Source organism: Perna viridis, chromosome 13 (assembly GCF_037379345.1).
Source record: "Perna viridis isolate PV_CMFRI_1.1 ecotype Kerala chromosome 13, ASM3737934v1, whole genome shotgun sequence".
NCBI lineage: Eukaryota > Metazoa > Mollusca > Bivalvia > Mytilida > Mytilidae > Perna > Perna viridis.
This window is the reverse complement of record NC_142457.1, coordinates 27206252-27229240: the sequence shown is the minus strand read 5'-3', so window position 1 is coordinate 27229240 and position 22989 is coordinate 27206252. Positions and strand designations below refer to the sequence as shown.

Genomic DNA, 22989 nt, shown 5'->3' with positions numbered 1-22989 from the left:
TTTGCTTTTCTAGAAATACCCGCTGAGTTGCTCATAAAAAGTCAAGCTCAGGGTAGATAATTGAGGAAAGGAAATCTATTCAAAATTATTGTTTGTAACCCATATAGTCCATGGGTCAGATAACAAACCCTCTGCCTGAGAGGAATTTTGGCAGAGCAGAGCTATATAGGTTGATAGATATATACGTTAGGAACATATATCCGCCTGTTTTTTTAAAGTCCAGCGTTTTCATGGAATCCAATTTAAAATTATGTCGCAAGATCATTTCTGAGTATTCGTCCTTAAAACATTTCTTTTTGTTAATACAAATGGCACTTAAAGAAACCAAAGATATTCCCCTTGAAAATCGCGTAGTAGAGACCAGACAATTTGATTTATTTGACTAATATACGCTAAAAGTGAACAAAAATTAATCATTATAATACATGTTAGTCTAACAACTGATGTTTGGAATTCTTTATAAAATGGGCATTTTCGGATTTTATCAGTTTTCAAAACTTTCCTTTAACTATGTCTTCCTTGGTTAAAAGATTTAAAAGCAAACTATTGAGAAAACATGCTTCATTATTATTGAGTTCCAATTAAAAGCGTTTTCTGTGGATACTTTAGAAAGTTTAAAACGCATATCAGGATGAAGGACTTACTTCAAAATCCCATAGTTAATAAATTTTTGTTTCGTGTCCATCTGTTAAAACAAACTAATCCATTTATCTTCATAAATGATGATGGGGCATCTAAAAAAACAAGTCTCTCTTGAAATGGTCAACTTTACCATTTACAGCTCAATCCCTTTCTTTGGAAACGAGTATTTTCATTTATTTTCAATGTGAAACCTTTAAAAAATATATATGTGATATGAAATTAAATTGATTTCTACTGAAACTCTTAGAGTTACTTAAATGCTCAAAATTAAAAACAAAATGGTATGTATAATCAGGATTTGCATATGAAATATCTAATGTATTTATTTATCGATATCCCTCTTTTCAGAGATCACCACATAATTTAAAAACAAATCAATAAAAAATCAACATGTCATAAATTTAAAGTCAGTTACTATCAAAATATCGAGAAATGATCTCAAAAACTTTCAATATACCCTTCGCTGGAAAAGCGGGTGGTATAGTGATTATGGTGTGTGTCAATTCGTCGGACCGTCCCCTCTTCTAATGATCCCCCTGTTAACCGGCCTTCTATTCTGTTTATTTTTATTTAGTTATATTTTTTTCATCCGAATGCTTAAATCACTTCAAGAGTACCCTATATGGTTTCTGGAGAGGGATGCAGTGGTATTAACAAGTGAGCTTATTTTTCTAGTTTATATTTACCAGAGCCTTCTTAATCGCATAAACCTAATCTTCACTTCTTTTCCGCTGAGCATATTCCATATAAGAATGGTAATCCTCTTAATAGACAAAACCATTTTTGTGTTGGTTTCTGTGTTACCAAATAATAAAACAGCAGTACAACTTTTTGAAAATTTTATCATTTACTGAAAATGTATAACTGCATTTGAAAAATCCTATCAATATATCAAGACAAGAAGTATTACTAAACAGTAGTTTTCTAACTTCTGATACTAGTATGATTGTCAAAGTTTAGTATAAAAGAAGCAATTAAGATTATAAGATGAAAACAAAAAAAAGTGCTAGAAATTACAATATTTATGCTAAATCTTTCATTTTTCCAATTATTTTAATGGTATTCGTCTTAAAGAAACAAACTGACAACAGTAATTTGCCTTTCAAGCAAATAGACTGGAAGGTAAGACTATCGTGATATCTAAATACTTGTCCTTGTATGTCATCGACAATATAACAAATGGAAGTTCAGAAGATGAAAAGTAAAAGTCTAATAGTCGTTAATTATTTTTTTATGTCAAACATTTCCCTATGAGTGTGAATAAACTTAGAGTATTTGGAAAGCTTACAATATTGCCTAAACATATCAACGTTTTTTGTAGTAACATAAAGGTTATTCATAACATAGTAAAATATATAAAATATAAGGCAAAAAATAATATTGTGTGGCGTTTGTTTATTGTAATGACTCATAATGGTATCACAAGTTTACGTCATTTAGCAAAAACTGTCGAGAATTGTAAATTTTGTTATTTTTTCACACACATTTGTATCCAGAAAGCTATGTCCACACCAAACAAACAACGTTATATTCTCAAATATGATCAACTATGTAATAATGAAGATATTTACTGAATATGGTGTGGACATCACTTTCTTGTCAAAAATATATTCCAGAAAGTGACCAAAAAGAACAAAAATTGACAGAATTTCTGAATATTGGTCAAATGCAAGCAATTTTTCTGTCTTTTCAGACGTCTTCATGTTTTTTCATTTGATATGGATTCAAGTCTCTAATTTCACAATTAAATCATTCAACACTTCAAGAATAATGTTCAGTTGAATTTTAGGCCAATAAGACACTTTATCGCCCTTTCACCTTTAAACAGAACTAAACATGCTCATAATCTGTAACCAATTAATATACATTCGCTTACTTAAAACTGCCACAAAATTTAAAAAGTGATAAAAATAATGATCCAGAAAGGATTTTTTTTATATAAAATTCGCTTAGGCAAAGACCACACATTTCATTACAAAAATCTTTGAAGTTTAAACTAACATACTTGCTGTTTAAACCATCTATTCGTAATACCCCTAAATATAACAAAACTCATTTAAATACCAACACAGTATAGAACAAAAGTACAAACGTGTCTTGCAAGCACAGATTAAGAACTTTGAGCATATATTTATATGGGGCAGTTAAGGGACCATGCCAAGACAAACCGCTCCAGAATTCTTTAGACCCTGCTGAGATAATAGATACATTAATGACCATATCGGTACTATCGCGTTACCAAAGATAAATAGTGCCTGTAGGGGGCAAACCAGAAATTTTATGGGGGTAATTCTTGGCATGTTAAAATACAACAAACGTGCCCATAGCGAAAAATATGCTAATGGAAAAAAGAGATTGTTCACACCTTTCGGTACCAGTTAAAAATTTCAAGCTTTTCTTTCAACATTTTAGCACATTTGCGTTTAGTCTCCATTGCCAAAACATCCCAATACAAATTTTCATGCTTGCAAATAGGATAAAAAAAACTTTCTTAACTAAAAAGATTGGTGGTACGAAAAATTAATTCACAAATCTGATATTGTAAAATAGCGTATATTTCTTCATATTTATTTATTTGGGGAAAAAATAACTTTAATTTCTCTTTCTAAAAAAAGAAATCAATAACATTAAAGGGAAAGACCTCCTTTGCATTAATGAAAAATCATACCCATGGAAACAAAAATAAATGAACTTTAATGCAAAATGTGCTTTTGTAAAATGTTCAAGGCTATGCAAAATTCGAAATCATTGAAATATATGCAGATAGCCATCTTGCGGAACTCTCCTATCTGAAGGAAAATCATTAGCAGACTTTATTGATTTTTGCCAATAGCTACCGATTAGCTCGTGACGTCACAAAGTCGGTTTGGTACTGATACAAGTACTGCATATAATGTGTAAAAAAAAGATATTCAGTAAATATTTCTATGATCCTGTTTATCTAATCACTAAATCATGCTGTCTTGTCAAGATTACGATTATACAAATGTTAAAAAAGAAATATTCAAAAAAGTTGTTTGACTGGCAATACGAACTTTCTTTAGATTTTCCTCAGACATACTAGTCTTCTATCTGCAAATATCTTTGTTCGTCAATGTTGTCTGACATTTGCTCACTCGCTGCGCCTCAATCTCTTATTCTGTATTTTTTGGGTTGAAATTATAGAGGGAAAGACCCAAATTGGCCCTTTCTATGGACTTCGTAATCAATCGCCTATTTACTATCTCTTTACAAACTGATTTTGTGACGTCACAGCTAAACCGATCATGGCGGTGCCCATATGCGCTGAATTTCAAATTTCCTTATCATAAATCGCGATTATTAAGTTAAGAAAAGGAAATTATTTTGTTTTAATTTAATTTTCATGAACATTTAAAAGATTAGTTTCGCTATTTTTGACTTGTACAATAACAGGATCTCCTCTTTTCATACTACAGGGTCTGTAAGTCTCGTCCTAGTTTCATTTTCCTAACCGGAATTTCTATTGTAGAACATATTGAAATCCGAAGAACGGTCTGCATTTTAATGTTTACTTCCGGGATCCCGAAACGCTGTATTACAATTCAAAATCTTCTAGTTTACGCTTTTCTCAACACTTATATCATGTGGAAGTAGATATTTGTCCTTTTTTTGTTATTTTTACACGAAAATATGTTTTCCTTTTATATAATGAATCTGACACTCTGAAAATGACATATCTTCATGCATTTGAAAGGTAGACTAGGACCCATTCTCGTGAAACCACGGAGTCACATGACGAGACTTACAAACCCTATTGTTATTGTAAATGCTTTAGATAATAATTCATGATTCTCAGTCTCTCTAATTCGGTCATATCGGAATAGAATTAGACTCGGGTTTTGTACCACATTGTTTTAATAAAGCTTTGTGCGTTTCAATCACACAAAACAGTATAAATAAGAACAATCGAAACCATAATATACATGTAACCTCATGTCTTCCCCGGTTTTTAAATACTAACTAACCGGAAATGAGCCTTATCGTGATAAAACCATTTCCGGTTTACACTGCTATCAAAACAGATCCAGAATTTTTGTCTCTTTCTAATTCTATCTAAATGAAATACACATTTACTTGAAAAAATACGAAAATAATAGGTAAGATAGTATGCAATGAAACATTAGGTTGATTATATCTGGCATGTTACCAAGAACAAGTAGTTCTGAGTTGTGTTGGAGCCTTGTCAGGGGTACCATGCCTGTACAGAGGTTTATCTGAGCATTTTGGGACAATGAACTCTGTAAGACCTTCTTAATTTGAACATAAGTTTTTTTTTCAAATAGTGTTCAATAAAATGACCCGTGAATATATTTATAATTAGGGTATGCAAATGTAATAATTACACATGAGAAACAATCACCAATTCCATAGACCTGTATTGCTGTAAATGTACAAATGTAATTAAAGAGATGGGCAACTGCAGCTTTCACAACCAATTGAATTTGATATCTCACAGCTGAGTTCAGGCACAAACCAAATTACGAGATACTTGCATTGTGTAATGTCAGCTGTAGATAATAAACAGTATTGCTTGAAATATATCGACTTATGTAGAAATTGGAAACAAATTTGAATGTTTAAATGATAAATGATGTATTTAAATGGATGGTTTTGTTTATTGCATTTTGACAATTTAATATGGGAAAAAGTTAATTTCCATGTATTGGCAAACAGACAAGTTTGAAAATAGGAAATATAGGGTTTGAAAGCTACATTTAATCATGTTTGTCCCAACTGTCTTGAATTTGTTGAAGAAATGGTGTTGTTTTTTACTTTTGCATCGCAATGTTTAGAACTTCTTTACAATAAACTTCCTCTTTTATGAAAGAAACTTCATCATTTATGTTTGAAATAACAGTTACAAAGCTTAAAAATGGGAAACTGACAGTTTTGTATCAATATCACTAGTTGAGCTAGAATGCTAGACAAATCCATTTTATTGCAGTACCTGATATGATCCGTGCAACAAAAATTGCGATCGGTCATTGATCTTTGATTCGTCAAACAGATCCATTGAACCGGTGATCGCATCATGTGATCACAACGTGGTCGATGTATTTTACACTTTTTGTTGGGTTTTTTTTGTCAATTTTACACATATTTACATAATGTAATAGATTTAAACATCAATTTATACTTTTATTTTATATTTCTTTTATTCTAAACAGATCTGTCGTCATTTTACATAAAAAACTGCAATCAGAACGGTCATCAATTTGTCAGCGATTAATCGGTCAACGGCCATTGATCAGTCAAATCGTTGCGCCGATCGGTTCAAGGACTGTAATGAAACATCTAAGTTGCACATAATCATTATTTTGAAATTGTCATTGTGGTTTTTTATGCATTTAGTAGGCCTCATTTCAGAGGCCTTCAAATTCATCAAAGTGCCATTTTATGGCATAACATTTCTAAATGCACCACTTATTTGAATCTTGAGTTTTAAATTTTCGTGAATATTACCCTTTGAATAATTAGATTAGCTCTAGATCTCATGAGGAAAAAGGCTACAAGAAGTGTGCATAATATACATGTAGGTTGGAGCATGTGTACAAAATAACAAGGTAGCATGAGCTTTTAGGAGCTCCTTAACTGACATTTGATAAAAGACATTACATGCATATGGACATAAAAAAAAGGCAAAGGCTAAAACGCATACATGTTAAAACTTATTGACATTATTGGACATGCAGACCATCAGTTTGAAAGTTGTCAGACCAAAAGCGCCCCGTGCAGGTCCGGGTGTTAAAAGAATAGGCCTGCAGCAGCGCTAAGCTTGTCGTATAAGGCGACTAAATAGTGCTCAGAAACCTGGCCGGGGGCTAGGCGCTCTGCCCACAGAGCAACTGGGATGTGTGCCCCAGGTGGTGGAATGGGGTACCCCTGGCGTGTTACATGCTGGGCTTGTCAGGCTATAATACGGAAAACCTGACCGCAAACCATAGTGGTGCATCGTGTTGGGAAAGATGCCACGTTTCTTGCACGTTAAAGAACCCTGCCATGGTATTCGATAGGAGTAGGAACCTTTGCGTTCCGCCACAGGAGGCTAAATTGCCTCACGTTACCCATCCCCCCTTTTTCCAGTGGCAATCAAAATTTGTCGACCCTATTATCCTTGTGACCCATCCTTTCTTTTTTTCATTTCATGTTCATTTTATCATCCATTTCATGTTCATTGTCTGAATATAGCTGAAATATTGCTGATCGGACGTTAAACCCCAATAACCAACCAACCAGACCAAAAGCAAATCTTACAGTAAAATGTGTTCATGTTTTCAACTTGGATCATCCACCATACTTAAGAAATGACATATATACTAACCTTTTGAAGGTCACACCTGTTTAAACTATCAAAGTTGATGGTTGGTTAAAGAAAATATCTGTGGCAAATTATGACAGTTGTTACTTACAGTTATTAGGATGAAGCAGAAGTTACACGCACTTAGTAGTGGTTTTTGTCACATGTGTTGTACTGAATGCATAATTTCTGACTTGAATAAACTTATAAAACCGTGAAACTAAACTTATTGTTACAGAGGGGAATTAAATAGTATATTATTGGACCTTATGAATAAATAATTAACCAGACATTTGGTAAGACACAATCATGGAATTTTATTGGTATTTCCCAAATGGTGCCAGTCCAGACCGCCGGACCGGCAGTTTTCGAGGTGTATGAACATGTACATGAATTTTGTAATTTGAAGGCAAACAAGTAATAAACACAAGACCAAAAGATAATTTTACAATAAAAGAAAACATTTCTGAGCTTACATTGTACTTTACAGTAGTTTGAAAATCATGGGGTTTTTAAAATAGCAAACTAAATCAGTATTACCATCATGATGCTAAGGAAATTTACAAAGAAGAATAATGTATACCAGTATTGCCTACATTGTGTAATAAGAGCATTTTTTATTTCTTGCTCTCGGGCTGGAACCCTCCATTCATTCTGAAACTTATATTTCCCAAAGCAAAATTATTGTACAAATCATGCAAACTTCTCTAAAACAGCTGCTTCCAGAGTTGGATTCTTAATCACCATATTTCCTTCATCCATGTAGAATACTTGTATTTTCTCCATAATTTGTTTTGTTTCAGATCAAAAAGAGATGTATGTGTAGATTTAATAAAAAAAATCTGGATTTTGATTATTGGATATTCAAAATGTACATGTACATGTAGTACATTGTAACTGAAGACATGTACACATGTAATGTTATAATCACCTAGATGAAGATTACAGAAGTTTGAAATTAAAATGTGATTTAGCAGTAAGACTTATAAAGGTTAACGAGTTACTTTAAAATGTGACAAACAGCAAGAATTAGAAAATTGATGGAAGAATTGCTAGACAATTCAGAATTGTTTACATCTCATGGAAGTAATATTAGCAGTGTTACGCCCTCGACAAAACATTGGGGGCCACGATCACAAGAGCAGAAATGGATTGCACGAATATAAACCAAGATTGTATGATATTCTGTTGCTGGACAGTACACGGGATAATGAGTCCAGACCCACTAAATATCTCCCTGCATTCCCACTCACCAACAACGAAGAGGAACCACGGGACGAGGTTTTGACAAACCTATATCAGTTGACTGGTGGAGAGAAACATAAAGGGATAAAAGGTACACATTTCATTTATTATACCCACCACTTTGAGTGTAGTTATACTGTGATAGGGGTGTTCATTGTCTGTCTGTCTGTACTTCTTTCCTCCCTTCCATTACATAGAGGGGTACTCATCTCTTATCTGTTAGTCCTTCTACACCACAGAGTGAAATTTAATGAAACTTTCGGAGAATCTCAATTACATTGTGCACCTTTTATTTTAGATTTGATGTCAAAAGATGCAGACATGTATTATCAAGTGGGGGAGTGAGGATATCGAGTTAGTGAGCGTTGCTCACAGTTTTTCTGGTTCTTTATTTGTCTTTGCATATAGTTCAATTTTCAACTTTTTAAATTTTTACTTACAATTTGTATCAACTTTTTATTTTATGTATAATATACTGATGAAATTTTTTTTTAACTCATAACAGTCTCACATTGAGGCATTTTAAATTTGAAATTTACATGTATGATCAGAATTGTAAATTATACATGTACATTTTTGTTCTTAATGCAGCACAAAAATACTTGTTCACAGGTATCAATTTTTTTTTTGTTTTTTAGGAGAAAGAGCCATACTGATTCCATGGACAAGAAAAGAGGAGAAAGAATCCTTGTCCAGTTTTAATGTGTACTGTGTACCAGTTAATGCCCAAGGTAAATTAAATCTGTGTCTTAAAATAACTGCCTTTGGCCACTAGTCATTGCATAAAATTGATCTCTGCAAGTTGAATGTTGCTAAATCTGTTACAAAGAATACATGTTTTAGACCAGTACTACAAATGAAAATTTCTTGCCTTTGACTGTTAACCTTTATGTTAACTGTTTTTGCCAGGATTTCAAAAGCTTTAGTCACTATGTGGGATTTTGTACAAACGCATTCAGGGTTGGACACTAACAGTTGTCTAGTAGTCCTGTTCTTACCTAATTTGAAAGAGTACGACCTAGAAATTTTAGTTGATTCTACAAAAAGTTTACAATTCCTGAAGACAGGGCGGCAAGATTATTTTTAGGACTACCTTGTTTATCGATCAGAAAGTCCTTTGGGTTACCTATCCAGAAAAGTTAGTGTTGGACCCTGAAATGAGTCAAAATTCAGGAAAAAGCTTTAGTCACCTGAGAAAATGATTAGTCAATGACTAAAATGACTAAGCCTAGAAAAATCATTAAATGAGGTCTGTTTTAAGTCTTAACTTTATACATTGTACAGTGTGAATATAATGACCACAAAACTAGAGTATTTTCTATTACTCATCACTCACCTAAAGTTACAAAAAAGGTACATATAGTTTGTGTCCTTATTCATATTATTTATTATTTTATTCTCAAGGCATCTGGAAATTCATTTAATAGTCCAAATGTTTCTAGACCAAACTTAAGAGTTGTCAACCAGTAAATTAAAAAAAAAACACGATCAAACTTTTTAAAACCCTTCTTTCAGGAGGTTGACTTAGGGTAAGGAAAATTACTCTTGAAATCTGTGATATGTTTGTATTATATTCAATTTCACCAAGCCTATCAAGCTTTCATTTTAAACGGAATGAAATCGATCCATGTTACTTTGATTCTTTCTTAAAATTAATATAAAATGCTGATTACAAATGTTCCAATGATTTGTAAGAGTTGTGTCCCTACCTTAGGTCTACAGTACCTCCTTAAATTAAATGCAAGTAAAAAATGTATGAACTGAAGCTTTATACATGTGTACATGTACATGAAGTGGTATGGGGTTGATTTTGATTTGGTCCTCCATTAAACCCAAGTATATTTGCATAGATATTATTATATATGTTCATGTATCTATGAAATCATGCTACAAGATTCTATATCACAAATGTCAGACTGGGAGTTGTTTTGGGGGTTATGACTTTAACAGTTCAGAAATTAGGAGCCTGATGGGCTGAAAAAATAGCCAAAAAGGGCATTTTCTGGTTTCAATGGTTCAAATTTGTAATTGAGTACATGCATGTTTTATGGATCTCTATGAAATTTTATCTCAAACTTCAAAACCATCCAAGTCAAACTAAGATTGATTTTGTGAATAAGGATTATAACCATTACGAAATCAGGGGCCAAAAGCCATCATTTTTGTTCTCTGGCAATAACTTGGTTAAGAGTGTGTTGCTATCTTGAAACTGAAGTACTAGAATCCATATCACAAATGGAAGGTTTTGATACATATATTACATATATTTATATATTACATATATTGTCAAAAGTGTAGACTACATGTGTTGAGGGACCAACATTGATATGCCATAGTATGGACGGAGCATCCATGACATCCTATATATGTAGAATGTTAGATCAGAACCATAAATGGCTAAAATATATTCTGATGGAAGTGATAAAATTTGTCAACACTGAAGGAGAAAATTGCACAAGTGGGGCAGTGCTGTTTTGTCTTTAATACCTCGGTGGATACTTTTTTATATTTATTTATTTATCTGTATGTTTAAACTGTTAGTTCACAGCAACTAATTTAAAAATAGTGACAGTACGAAAGGCAACCCAGATATAATGTGTACAGCTTAAAGGTAGTTTGGAGGCACACATTGAGCTCTGTCCATCATAGGGATATGCTATACCAGTAGGCTATACTGGTAGGTAGAATGGTACTATTTATTTCCCATAGGCAACAATAGTAAAACTTTCAAAAAAATTCACCCCTTTAAAATGATGATGGAGCTATAAACTGACTTTTTTCCATTCATATCTTCATTTCCCTAACTAAAAATGCGAGCAAAATCATAGCAGAACTATCTTGTTTCCTTGGTATTTTCAACAGATGATGTTTTGGGTCAAAGTTCCTCCCTTTTTAGCTCACCTGGCCGAAGGCCATGTGAGCTATTGCCATCACTTGGTGTCTGTCATCGTCGTCATTAACAATTTTTCAAAACTCTTCTCCTCTGAAACTACTTGACCAATTGGAACCAAACTTGGTATGAATGTTCCTTGTGGTATCCTGCATAGAACTGTAGTGGGGATTTCTGATCCGTCGAAAAACATGGCCGCTGTTACTAAAAACAGAACATAGGGGTCAGACAGTAGTTTTAAACATATATCTCCAAAACGGTTAGGTTTAGCCAAATTCTGACATGGGATAAAAGTGTTCAGCATGATGAGATCCATCTGTGTTTTAATATTTATTTTGATCTATTAAGCCATGTTGGAGTTTTTGCCCTTTTTTAACAGTTTTTTTTTTGCTATTTTTTATGTTATTTTTTTCAAAAATCTTCTCCTCTGACACTACAGGACCAATTGGAACCAAACTTGGGTTGAATGTTCCTTGGGGTATCATGCATAGAACTGATGTGGGGATTTTTTATCCGTCGAAAAGCATGGCCGTTGTTACTAAAAATAGAACATAGGGGTCAGACAATAGTTTTTCGCATATCTCTCCAAAACGGTTAGGTTTAGCCAATTCTGATGTGGGGTAAAAGTGTTCAGCATGATGAGATTTATCTGCAGTCAAATTTTCATTTTAATCTGTTAAGCCATGTTGGAGTTATTGCCCTTTACAACGTTTTTGCTATTTTTTTGTTATTTCTTTCATAAATCTTCTCCTCTGTTCCTTTGGGTATCCTGCATAGAACTGATGTGGGTTTTTTTTTGATCCGTCGAAAAACATGGCCATTGTTACTAAAAATAGAACATAGGGGTCAGACAGTAGTTTTTCGCATATATCTCCAAAACCGTTAGGTTTAGCCAAATTCTTTCAATTAATGAAATGATCCTTATTTTTAGGACCCCAAAAGTCTTCAGGCATAAAATTTGTCAGACGCCTTCTTATAAGAGTTATTGTCCTTGACAGGGGAAAATGACAGGTTTTTTTTTTACAGTTTTCAGCCAATGTCTTGAAAACTACATATAATAGATGTAGACTTTCATTTACTGAAATGATCCTTATAAGTCCTATCAAAGTTTTCTTGAGTCAAAATTGATGGACAACTTGGTTAATTTATTGCCCTTGAAAGGTAAAATTCAACCAGGTGAGCGATTCAACCTCCTGGGAGTCTCTTGTTCTGTGAAAGGCACGTAAATTTTAAAAATTCATAATATTTATATAAAATGATTTTCAAGTACATGTATAATAATGTTGGAGTCTGGAATTAATAAAACATTTTGTGTATCTGCACAATATGTCCAATCACAGTGTCCAGAAGTATTTACTTAAGTAGTATACAGAAATGGCGAACCTAAAATAATGAGAAATAGTACCGTTCTACCTAAGATCACATTATGTCCTGTCAAAATAGATAAGCATATACATATAGTTACAGAACCCAACAATTCTGTATTTTATCAGATATGGATAAAGGCATTAAATGAAACACACCCTGTTTTTATCCTGTAACTGGTTGTGTTTATTTAAACAGTAAATAGATACTAATGTAGATAAATGAGCTTTCATTATTTTGTTGTCAACATTTTAGATATTTTCTTTACCATAGGTTTAATTGTCAAATTCATTGTTTCCATTTTCTTAAGGATGTACATATTTTGAAAAGAAAGATGTATTTTGGAAGAAGATATACATGTACATGTATGATGAAGCACATTTTGTACATGTTCAAATATAGAAATTAGGCCTTTATAATAGCCATGAGGATTATTTTTAATTTAGTTTTGGAACTACGTGTACTGAGAAAGTACTATTGTTCATGGGGTACCTATTTTCATGGTTTTCTTGGGTAGGCAAAACCACAAAATTTGGTTCCTATTGAAAGGGAGAATACCATTGATGTGTATACTGAAAACATCAAAACCACAAATTCAAGAATCCACAAAAATTGGTATCCACCAAATAAAGTACTCTCACAGTATATAGAAATCTCCTTGTGCATCCACTATGGCTGTTTATTATTCCGTTTGCCTTGTAACCATGGTAACTGCTACCTTCTGTTCAATCTATTTTGATGAAACTATAAATAATAGATGTACAATGAAAATGAAGTTTTTCATTTTTTTATTTTTTTTTTAATTTTGATTGATTTTTTTTACAGATCTCAATACCAAGAAATAAACACTCTCACTTGTGTACTGAAACTTAATACATTCCACTAGATCACAAGTCACTAATAAATCAGACTTTTTATAATTAAAAAAAAAAAGTCATTATTTTCCCCCTTGTTTAACTGGCCATTCGAAGAATAGAGAATTTTATATTCTCAACAAGAGATTCAAACACTAAGTCTTTATTTATAGATGTAAAATACATACCAGTATGTATTATCAAAATACCATTAAATTCGAGTTTGTAAATACTTTTCCAAATTGTATACATGCATGGAATTTCTGGCCTCTGTATGTTTGTTTAGTTTTCACTTTTATTTTTTTTTTTTTATGCTACTTGAGTGTATAGGGGCAACTTTTTCGCTGTACCTGTGTATAATGTTTTTGGACCAGCTGCAGCCGGACCTATGGAGTGAGGGTTTCCTCGTATTTCATTGAAGGCATTTTTATCCCTGTAGGGTTGTTGTCTCTTTGACATATTCACCATTCCTATTCTCTTTTTATGGAAATTTGAATTAAAAGTGAACACAAATCTAGGTACATTTACATAGAATCCTACCCTACTGGTGCACCTGGTCCATGCTCCTAGTTGTTAGTGGTGTCTGAGTTGCTCATTTACTTTTGTAACTTTGTATGTATTATTTTAGTTATTTTGTGTTCTTTGTTGTGCGAGTCTGTTTTCCATGTCTGGTCTTTGTCCCTGGATTACATTCTTTTAATTACGGGTAGAATCTTGGTTCCCTTGATTACCTTCTCCTACAATACTGTTCTTAGTTAGAATTAAAAAATGGAGGGCACTTGCATGTAATTTGCTAGATGTACTGCAGACCCAAAGATTTGTCAAACCTGCTATGGTTATTTGCAATGTTTATTCATTTCATAAAGTAATGGCTTCAATGGCAGTTTATCAAGTTTTGAAGTTATGAAGAGCTTGACTGACACTGCTTATCAAGATTTCATCAGGGCATTTTGAATTCATAAAGAGGTCTTTGAGGGTAAAGTGGGATGCCCTTATTTCTATCTAGAGAGGACATCACAATATGTCCTACTTAATGAACGCTAAGCCTAAATCTTATATAGTATATTGGTAATGGTCAAATAAGCTTTGAGGCTTTTTTTATTTGTTTGAAAATATATTGAGTCAGACTTGTAGAATATTATTTTGTTTCGTTACAGACAAACTGAATGCTATGTTTGTTGAAAAGTCACCTGACCGACCTGGTTTTTACTCACTAGAGAATGTGATAGATTCTATCAATAATAGAAGTACCAGTTTCCCACCTCCAACTATGAGATTTATTTCTCATTTAGAAAGGTAAGTGTACATGTAGGAAAGGATTTTTGGAGAGGAAATTTCCCCAAAAATTCACTTTATTTTTTTCTTTGAAAAATGTTTGCTTGATGACCAAGATTTAAATGTACAATGTACATGTAGTTGCCTTGACCATATTTGAGACCACAAACATACAGTTTTTGTATAGTTCTGAATATACCAGAAAATGCTCTGGGTATATTCTGGTATTTATGAATCTAATAACAGTTTGTAAATACATTATATACATGTTTTTACTAATTATTGTGAAGAATAAAAATAAAGCTGGAATTTAAAAAAGTAAATTTTATCTGAGGATATCTTGTACCAGTACAGTACTTACAAGTACATGTAGAAAAAGTTTACTAGTTGAAAAATTTCATATTCTAATATGATGTGCTTCAAAGCTCTTTAGACCACAGCCGTGGTAAAAAAAAATGATAGACACATGACCAACATTTCATGCAACTCGTATGCTGTGTCTATTTAAAAAAAGAGAAATCGATCAGAATCAAAAGAAATAAAAAAAACTCCATTTTATCATTGTTTTACCACATGGCTGTCCATTTATGTCGCATTGTTTCACCCGAGCGATAACTACATAAATGGCCAGCCCATGGTAAAAAGTTTTGATATATTTTCAGTTGGTTGAAGGAGAAACACAGTCGACCAGAGACCCTTGACATCTTGTTCCTCAACCGAGCTGACTATAGAGTCAAATTGAATGTCAGTAATCCCGCCTTTTTACCCACTATGCACCAGCTGTCGGAGAACAGTGAGCGCCCTACAGCACACGAGGCGCTGGCCAAAATGCTTGCCATAGAGAAATGTGAAATAGTTGTTATTAACCCTTTGTTCAATTCTGGCCTTCCTTACAAAGTAAAGGTTTGTATGATATCCTACAGTACAGCTCATGTAAATTTGCTCTCAGTGGTCACCTTATGATTATGTTTTACATGACGGATCATATGATATCAACAAATTCCACTTGCTGACACTATTGGCAAACAGATAATCAAAAATATTTTAAACGTCACTTAATTTTTTTTTTATTTTTCATATGTAAGAGCTACATTTATATGTATGACATTTTTTAAACCTTCTGCTTTATGAACTTTATAAAAAAAAATACTTCCTAAACACAAGTATTGACCAATCAGAACATTTAAATCTATTGTCATGAGGAAATTTTAATTTTAGTAAGTCTATTTAACTGGTTTCCGATTACTTGTTTTACCTGATCACATGGCTCTTTTCAGGCTGATAAAATGGTGAAGAACTTATACTGGGGTCCTCAAGATGACCCCAGTGAATCTTCAAGAAGACCCAGTTCAAGCACAACATCCAGTGATGTGTAAGTTTTATGTGTCAGTCTCTGTAAGAATCGAGCAGTGGGTGACACATGGTATGAAAAATTATTTTGATAGTGTCATTTGACTATTTGCACCATCAGAATCAAGGAAAACAGACAAGATTTTCCATATTATGCTGGACCATTGAGTTAAAATTTCATTGAAATGCGCTGAAAAGAACATTTTATGGGCAGATAATTCTGTCAAAAACCTCATTTTTCTAACATTATATTGAAAAATTTCTGAGGAAAGCCATTGATGCAGGGATCAAATAGTGGTTGTTTCAAATAGAGAAAAAATCCTTGAGTGATATAGCATTGTCAGATTGTTGACGTTTTGACATGCATGTTTCTGATCGTTGGGGTTTTAACATGGATGTTTCTGATCGGTGGGGTTTTGACATGCACGTTTCTGATCTGTGGGGTTTTGACATGCATGTTTCTGATCGATGGGGTTTTGACATGCATGTTTCTGATCGGTGGAGTTTTTTACATGGATGTTCCAGATCGATGGGGTTTTTACATGGATGTTCCCGATCGATGGGGTTTTGACATGCATGTTTCTGATCGATGGGGTTTTGACATGCACATTTCTGATCGATGGGGTTTTGACATGGATGTTTCTGATCGATGGGGTTTTGACATGGATGTGTCTGATCGGTGGGGTTTTGACATGCATGTTTCTGATCGATGGGGTTTTGACATGAATGTTCCCGATTGATGGGGTTTTTACATGGATGTTCCCGATCGATGGGGTTTTGACATGCATGTTTCTGATCAATGGGGTTTTGACATGGATGTTTCTGATCGGTGGGGTTTTGACATGGATGTTTCTGATCGATGGGGTTTTGACGTAGATGTTTCTGATCGGTGGGGTTTTGACATGGATGTTTCTGATCGATGGGGTTTTGACATGGATGTTTCTGATCGGTGGGGTTTTGACATGGATGTTTCTGATTTTTCCCATTTTGCCTGATTCTTACAACAACTTGCACTTAAATAGATAAACCTAAAGTCCAATTATCAGTTGTGGTACATGAATAAAATATTTCAAAATTTTGTTAATTTTTAAGTCATTTAATTCTGGCAATGCAAAATGGAGTCAGATTTGCAAAAGAAATTAAATTAATACTGGTATTCATCAAGGAAATAGTATAAACAGAATATTCTTTAAACTTCAAAAATTTCATCGGTTTCTGTGAAAAATATACTCAAAATTGATGTCATGACATGCGATGAAAACAGAATACTTATTAGGTAATTTGAAATTTTATTATTTATTTGCCACCAGGAAGCAGGGAGTATATTTCATATGATATACATGTATGTTGCTACAAATGGAGAAGGGAAGAACTATTTTGCATTTTCCTTAGTTACCATTCATGGAACAGTTTGTTATATATGTACCATATAGCAGGTATTTTTCACAGGGTGCTAATTTTGGCATAATTTAGCAATGGTCTAAAATGCTAAAATAAATTTCCATAAAATATTTACTCTGGGCCTAAATATTTAATGCACCATTAAGCATCCACCAAAATTAGAAATGCCAAAATACTTCGGCAATTTGGTCGATTGTTTGATTTTAATGACTAAGGCATATGTTTTTCAAAGTAAAATATAGAAATTTAATAAGATCCTGTATGTTTTAATTTTTCATTTCGTCTTTCATTATAAGGAAGTAAATAACATGGGGACAACAGTTGCTTATGTTTTTAAATCAGAATAATAGGGTATGTAAGTCTCATCAGGTGACTCCATGCTTTCATGAGAATGGGTCCTGACATCTACCATTTAAATGCACGGAGATTCATCATTATCACATCATGGAGTTCAATATTTAGAAGTAAATTACTTTTTTGCAGTGTTAGAAACTTAATTTTTGGTCAACCAAGGTTGTTGTAATTTTATTGAGACCTCACTGTACATGTCAAAGGAAATTGAGCCAATTTCATCATAGACTTGCGTGGTTTTACATAGACTCGTACCTTAGGTCTACTGCTAATTTCTTTCACTGTTTTTATGTAAAAATGCTGATAAAAATGATAAATATCTAGTTTTACAGGATAAAAATGTTAAGAAAAGCTTAAAATAGAAGATTGTGCATTGAGATGTAGCGTTTCGATTTCCCGGAAGTAAACAATAAAATGTAGATCAGTCTTCAGATTTCAATATGTTCTACATCGGAAATTTCGTAAGGGAAACTGAAACTAGAAGGAGACTTACAAACCCTATTGGTGCCACGTATGTTAAAAACCAGAATTACATTATATAATATAATCATCTATTGACTTTTAAACGATATCACATGGTTCACTGAATTATGTTTTAAATTTTATGGCATTAAAAAGTTGAAATTTTCTGCAGCAAATTGATCTTTGCTTTGCATCCAAATTGAACTTGTTTTGTTCTTCAAACAGTTTAAATTCAGAAGTTTATATTTCAATTTCAGAAATTTTTGATAATTTTTATTTTAGGTTTTTCCCATCTCCTCCTTCCCAGTATGGTTTAGGTTTCCCATTACATAAGTATGCCACGGAAGGTAACTTAAATGGACTGAAGAATTACATACATTATAGATCTATTACCGAGAAAGATGATCGAGGATTCGCTCCTATACACTGGGCTGCCGAGTAAGTGAAAAGAATAACTTCATCATAATACACAATTATTTAGCTAGCTACCATAGTTAAAAATTTTAAAAACTAGTAAAAAAGAATTTCAAGAAAAGTATAAACACTTGATAATTTAGGGTAAAGTGAAGATTGGTGAAGTCGTAGTCAGGATAATGTGTCTGAGTGGGATGATATGCCCACATAAAGGCTGTTGCTTCTGTGAGCTAGTACAGTAGAGATTGTACTTAGCCTGACAAACTTGTGTAAAGCACTGTCTGTTGGCTTGGTCTAATGTTCTTGTTCTGAAATGACTTCAATCTATAGGACTTTTAAACCATAATCAATCTATTGAATAGAAATTTGATGGTTTAACTACATTATTGGTGTAATGATATTGTAAAATTCAATAATCAGTTGATCTATATCAGAGTACTGTATAGCAGGCATTTTCGCTGGGTTCTCATTTTGGCATATTTTAGCAGTCTGTCTAAAATTGCCAAAATTCTGCAAAATATTTACTTTGGGCTTAGGTTCTTAGAGCACAACTACCAGTAAGCATCGGCCAAAATTAGAGTCTCCAAAATTTTTTAGCATACGTTTATGCCTTAAAATCTCCAAAGTTCACACCCACCAAAATAATCCACTGTAGGTTATCGATGTGTATAGCAAATATAATTCACCAAGATTCTATCGGAATTCAGAAGAATGTAATTCAGGGACAAAGACCAGGTATGGAAAACAGACACACAAACAAAGAACATAAAATAACCAAAATAATACATACAAAGTAACAAAAGTAAATGAGCCAAATGGACTCCACTTAAAACTGGGAGCATGGACCAGGTGCAACGGTAGGGTGAGTGTCATCTGCTTTTCTAGAAACACCTGCTGAGTTGAAGAAGATTAAATGCCAATATTATGACTGTAGTGACAAAGAAAGCCAAAATTGGACAAATTTGCTGAACTTGTTCCGTTTACATGTTAAATCTTGGGGCATTAATATTTTCAGCACAAGTGATCAAATTTTTGCTATTCTAGACTACCAATAGATTACCCATTTTATTATATAGATTTCATCATAACTGTAAGGGATAATTGTAGGTTTCATAATGAGTGAAAATTGAATATAAAAAAGTATCAGCTCAAGCTATTTAAAGCCATAAATGATGAACCTCGGCAATTTGTTATGGTGTTGAAAAAAGCGAGGTGGTATTTTGTGATATTTGAGTATCATAAGTTATCAGATCTTTTTCTCTATGGTTGCTTCCAAATATTTAACTTCTCTCACATTGCATGTGCCATAGCAGAACTTATAGCAATTGTCTATCTGTGATGTCAACGGTTGTTATGAGATAATAATGTAAGTAATGTCACATCCTTGCTTTCAACCAATCAGATTTTGTAGACAATGTCATCACAATTATCTGGTGGTACGACCTATTGATTAAATGGCAAAACCATAGAGAATCTTAATTTTAAATGCATATGAATTTCTATTAGATGTGGTAACAGTGATGCAGTAAAGTTTCTCCTTGAGTATGGATGCTCCCCTAACCTACAGAACATACAACATTCCACTCCACTCCATATTGCAGCTGAGAAAGGTCATTTACAGGTCGTAGAGGTGTTGCTTAGTTATCCTGATACTGATGTGGTAAGTTCAAAGGTCATCTTCAGGTTGTAGAGATATTTGCTAAGTTACTCTGATACTGGTGTGGTAAGTTCAAGGGTCAACTTCAGGGTTTAGAGATATTTGCCAAGTTACCCTGATACTTGTGTGGTAAGTTCTAGGGTCATCTATAGGTTCTAGAGGTGTTGCTTTGTTACCTTTTAATGATGTGGTCAGTTCAAGGGTCATCTGCAGGTTGTATAGGTGTTGCTTACAAATTTAGTTACCCTGATATTGATGTGGTAAGTTCAAGGGTCACCTTCAAGTCATAGAAGTTTCCAACATATTCATGTGGTAAGTTTGTAAGTCATCTGCATGTCGTAGAAGCATTATTTCTTTATCTTTATACATATTTTGTATTTTCAAAGGTCATTTTCAAACTTATAATTGTGGTAATGCAAAAGTTCATCTTCAGGCTTAGGTAAATTCTAATATGAAGTCCTTAAGGTGGTAGACGGAGGGTAAGGGACACTACTCTTACAAATCATTGGAACGTTTGTATTCAGCATGTAAAAACACTTTGATCTTTAAAATGCATTAATTCTGTCACATGGTGTGTGTTTACTTGATAAAGGAGTCAAATAACAGGAAATCTAAGGTTACTTCATGTAACAAAAACTACCACCATTGTCCTATTAGAATGAAAATGAAACTTGAAAACTCCATTTTATCATTGTTTTTACTATAGGATGGCCATATATGTCACATTATTTAACTGGGATTGATAGCAAAGGGTTAAATATTGACATTAAAAGCCAGCCCATGGTAATGCAATGATAAACTGGAGTTTCCATGATTTAATTCCTAAATAACTTTAATACCAAGCTACTTTTAAAAAAACACACTACTGAAATAAGATTTTCATTGTCAAACAACCTTCCTCAACAGTTACACATATTTAGCAATAATTTGCTTTATAAATGACTTTTATTTCAATATGCCTGATTAGTCAATTATATGCTGAATAATTCCACTTGCTAATTATTCTACATGAACCCAAACTTTATTTTTAGAATGCCTTGGAACAGCATGTCATAGACTGAGTCTTCCAGTATTTTATTTCAAATTTTATATTTTCAGAATGCCTTGGACAGCAGTGGTAAAACAGCATATGATAGATGTGAGCCAATCCGTGACAGAGAGCACAAACTTATAACTAATATGATTAAAATGGCTGTAAATAAAATGGTATGACTTAAATTAAGAATCAAGTTTTAGGATGGGAAATTTGCATTGAAAAAAAAAATAGATTTTTGTGTACATTTACTTCATGTATTGTATTTTTAATACCCCTGCAAAATATTCTGGGAAAATCCATGGAAGTTAATATACCAGAAGTTATGAAGAAAATGGATGACCTCCATTTTGCCATTCTGCAAAAATTTATACTATTGTGTTGAACAGGTAATCATCAAGGGCGGATCCAGGATTTTATGAAGGGGGAGGCGTAATTACAAGAATAAATATAAATAGAAACCAGATTATGACATGTATAATGAATGAATATGATAAATTGCCATATTCAATACAATATTTAGCAGATTACTATAGACTTTAATTTCTTTTCTTTGAAATGTGGGGGCATATGCTCATTACACCCTCACCTGGACCTGCCCCTGATCATTATTGCATTTCATTGGACAGTACAAATGGTATGACCTGATATAATATATACAAGAAGTTAATAAACAATTAATTATTTTCCTTGTGCCATAATTGATTTGTAAGGACCGGGAATGATATGAATCTGATAACTTGATAAAAGTGAATCTTGATCTTGATTACACTTGATGCAAATGATCTAAAAATGTTCTGCAACATTATCACACTCAATTTTAACCTTGATGTTGGAGTAATCAATGGAACCAAGATTCTAGTGGAAATAAAAATAATGTAATCCAGGGTCAAAGGTTAGGGACACACACAAAAAAGAACATAAAATTACAAAAATAATACATACAAAGTAACAAAAGTAATGAGCAACTCGGACTTAACTTAAAACTGGAAACATGGACCAGATGCAGCAGTAGGGTAATCTCCCTCTGCTTTTCTAGAAACACCCGCCAAGTTGCTCATTAAAAGTCAAGTCCGAAGTAGACGAAAGAGGAAAGTAAACTTTGACATGTTGAACATATCAGATTTCATAGTGCAGATGGATACACCGTAACGATCCCAGAGTTCATAATGACATCCATAAAAAGCCCAGAGTAGACAAAAGACGAAAGGAAAATTAACGATTTCTTGTTTCATTTTTTTCCTTGAAAATTCCTGACAGTCATGGTAAACCCTTAGAATATCCTGGAATTTCATATTTGAGAAAGAATAACAAACATGTTTATCAGCTATTTTATCACTAATAAATTTACAATTAAGATACAATAAGTTCTTACTATTATACCAGTGATATTTTCTATCTTGACCTTGAAAACTGACATCATGTATATTCACTACAGTTACAGAAGTGAAGGTCGTAGTATATATGATGATAAAAGTGGGATTTCTTACTGTGTAACTGGAAATTTTCAGGCAATCTGATATTTGAATGATTGCCCAGAGACAAAAAAATGAAATTGTTGAAATAATTTCTATTTGTTTTTGCCATTGAGTTGCTAAAGATTATTTGTGAGTTTTGCAAGCGATGCTAATGACTCAGCAAAAATAAAACACAAATTTTGGATGCACCACAAAAATTACCAGTAATACTACAGACGTGGATCCAAGGACTGGCGTGCCGGGTGTATGCCCC

The 22989-nt window shown here is 33.2% G+C and overlaps 1 protein-coding gene across 1 annotated transcript in view; it reads left to right on the top strand.

Annotated features, from left to right (window-relative positions):
• Positions 1 to 4651: 4651 nt before the first annotated feature.
• LOC148600158 (krev interaction trapped protein 1-like) overlaps positions 4652 to 22989 on the top strand; it is a 30243-nt gene continuing 11905 nt past the window's right edge. The window contains exons 1-9 of the mRNA XM_088559315.1: positions 4652 to 4760; positions 7765 to 8297; positions 8845 to 8937; positions 14473 to 14611; positions 15253 to 15493; positions 15868 to 15962; positions 18437 to 18592; positions 20075 to 20228; positions 21324 to 21431. Of these exons, the coding sequence (XP_088415441.1) occupies positions 8042 to 8297; positions 8845 to 8937; positions 14473 to 14611; positions 15253 to 15493; positions 15868 to 15962; positions 18437 to 18592; positions 20075 to 20228; positions 21324 to 21431 (1242 nt within the window). The 5' untranslated portion in view covers positions 4652 to 4760; positions 7765 to 8041. The remainder of the gene's footprint in view (positions 4761 to 7764; positions 8298 to 8844; positions 8938 to 14472; positions 14612 to 15252; positions 15494 to 15867; positions 15963 to 18436; positions 18593 to 20074; positions 20229 to 21323; positions 21432 to 22989) is intronic.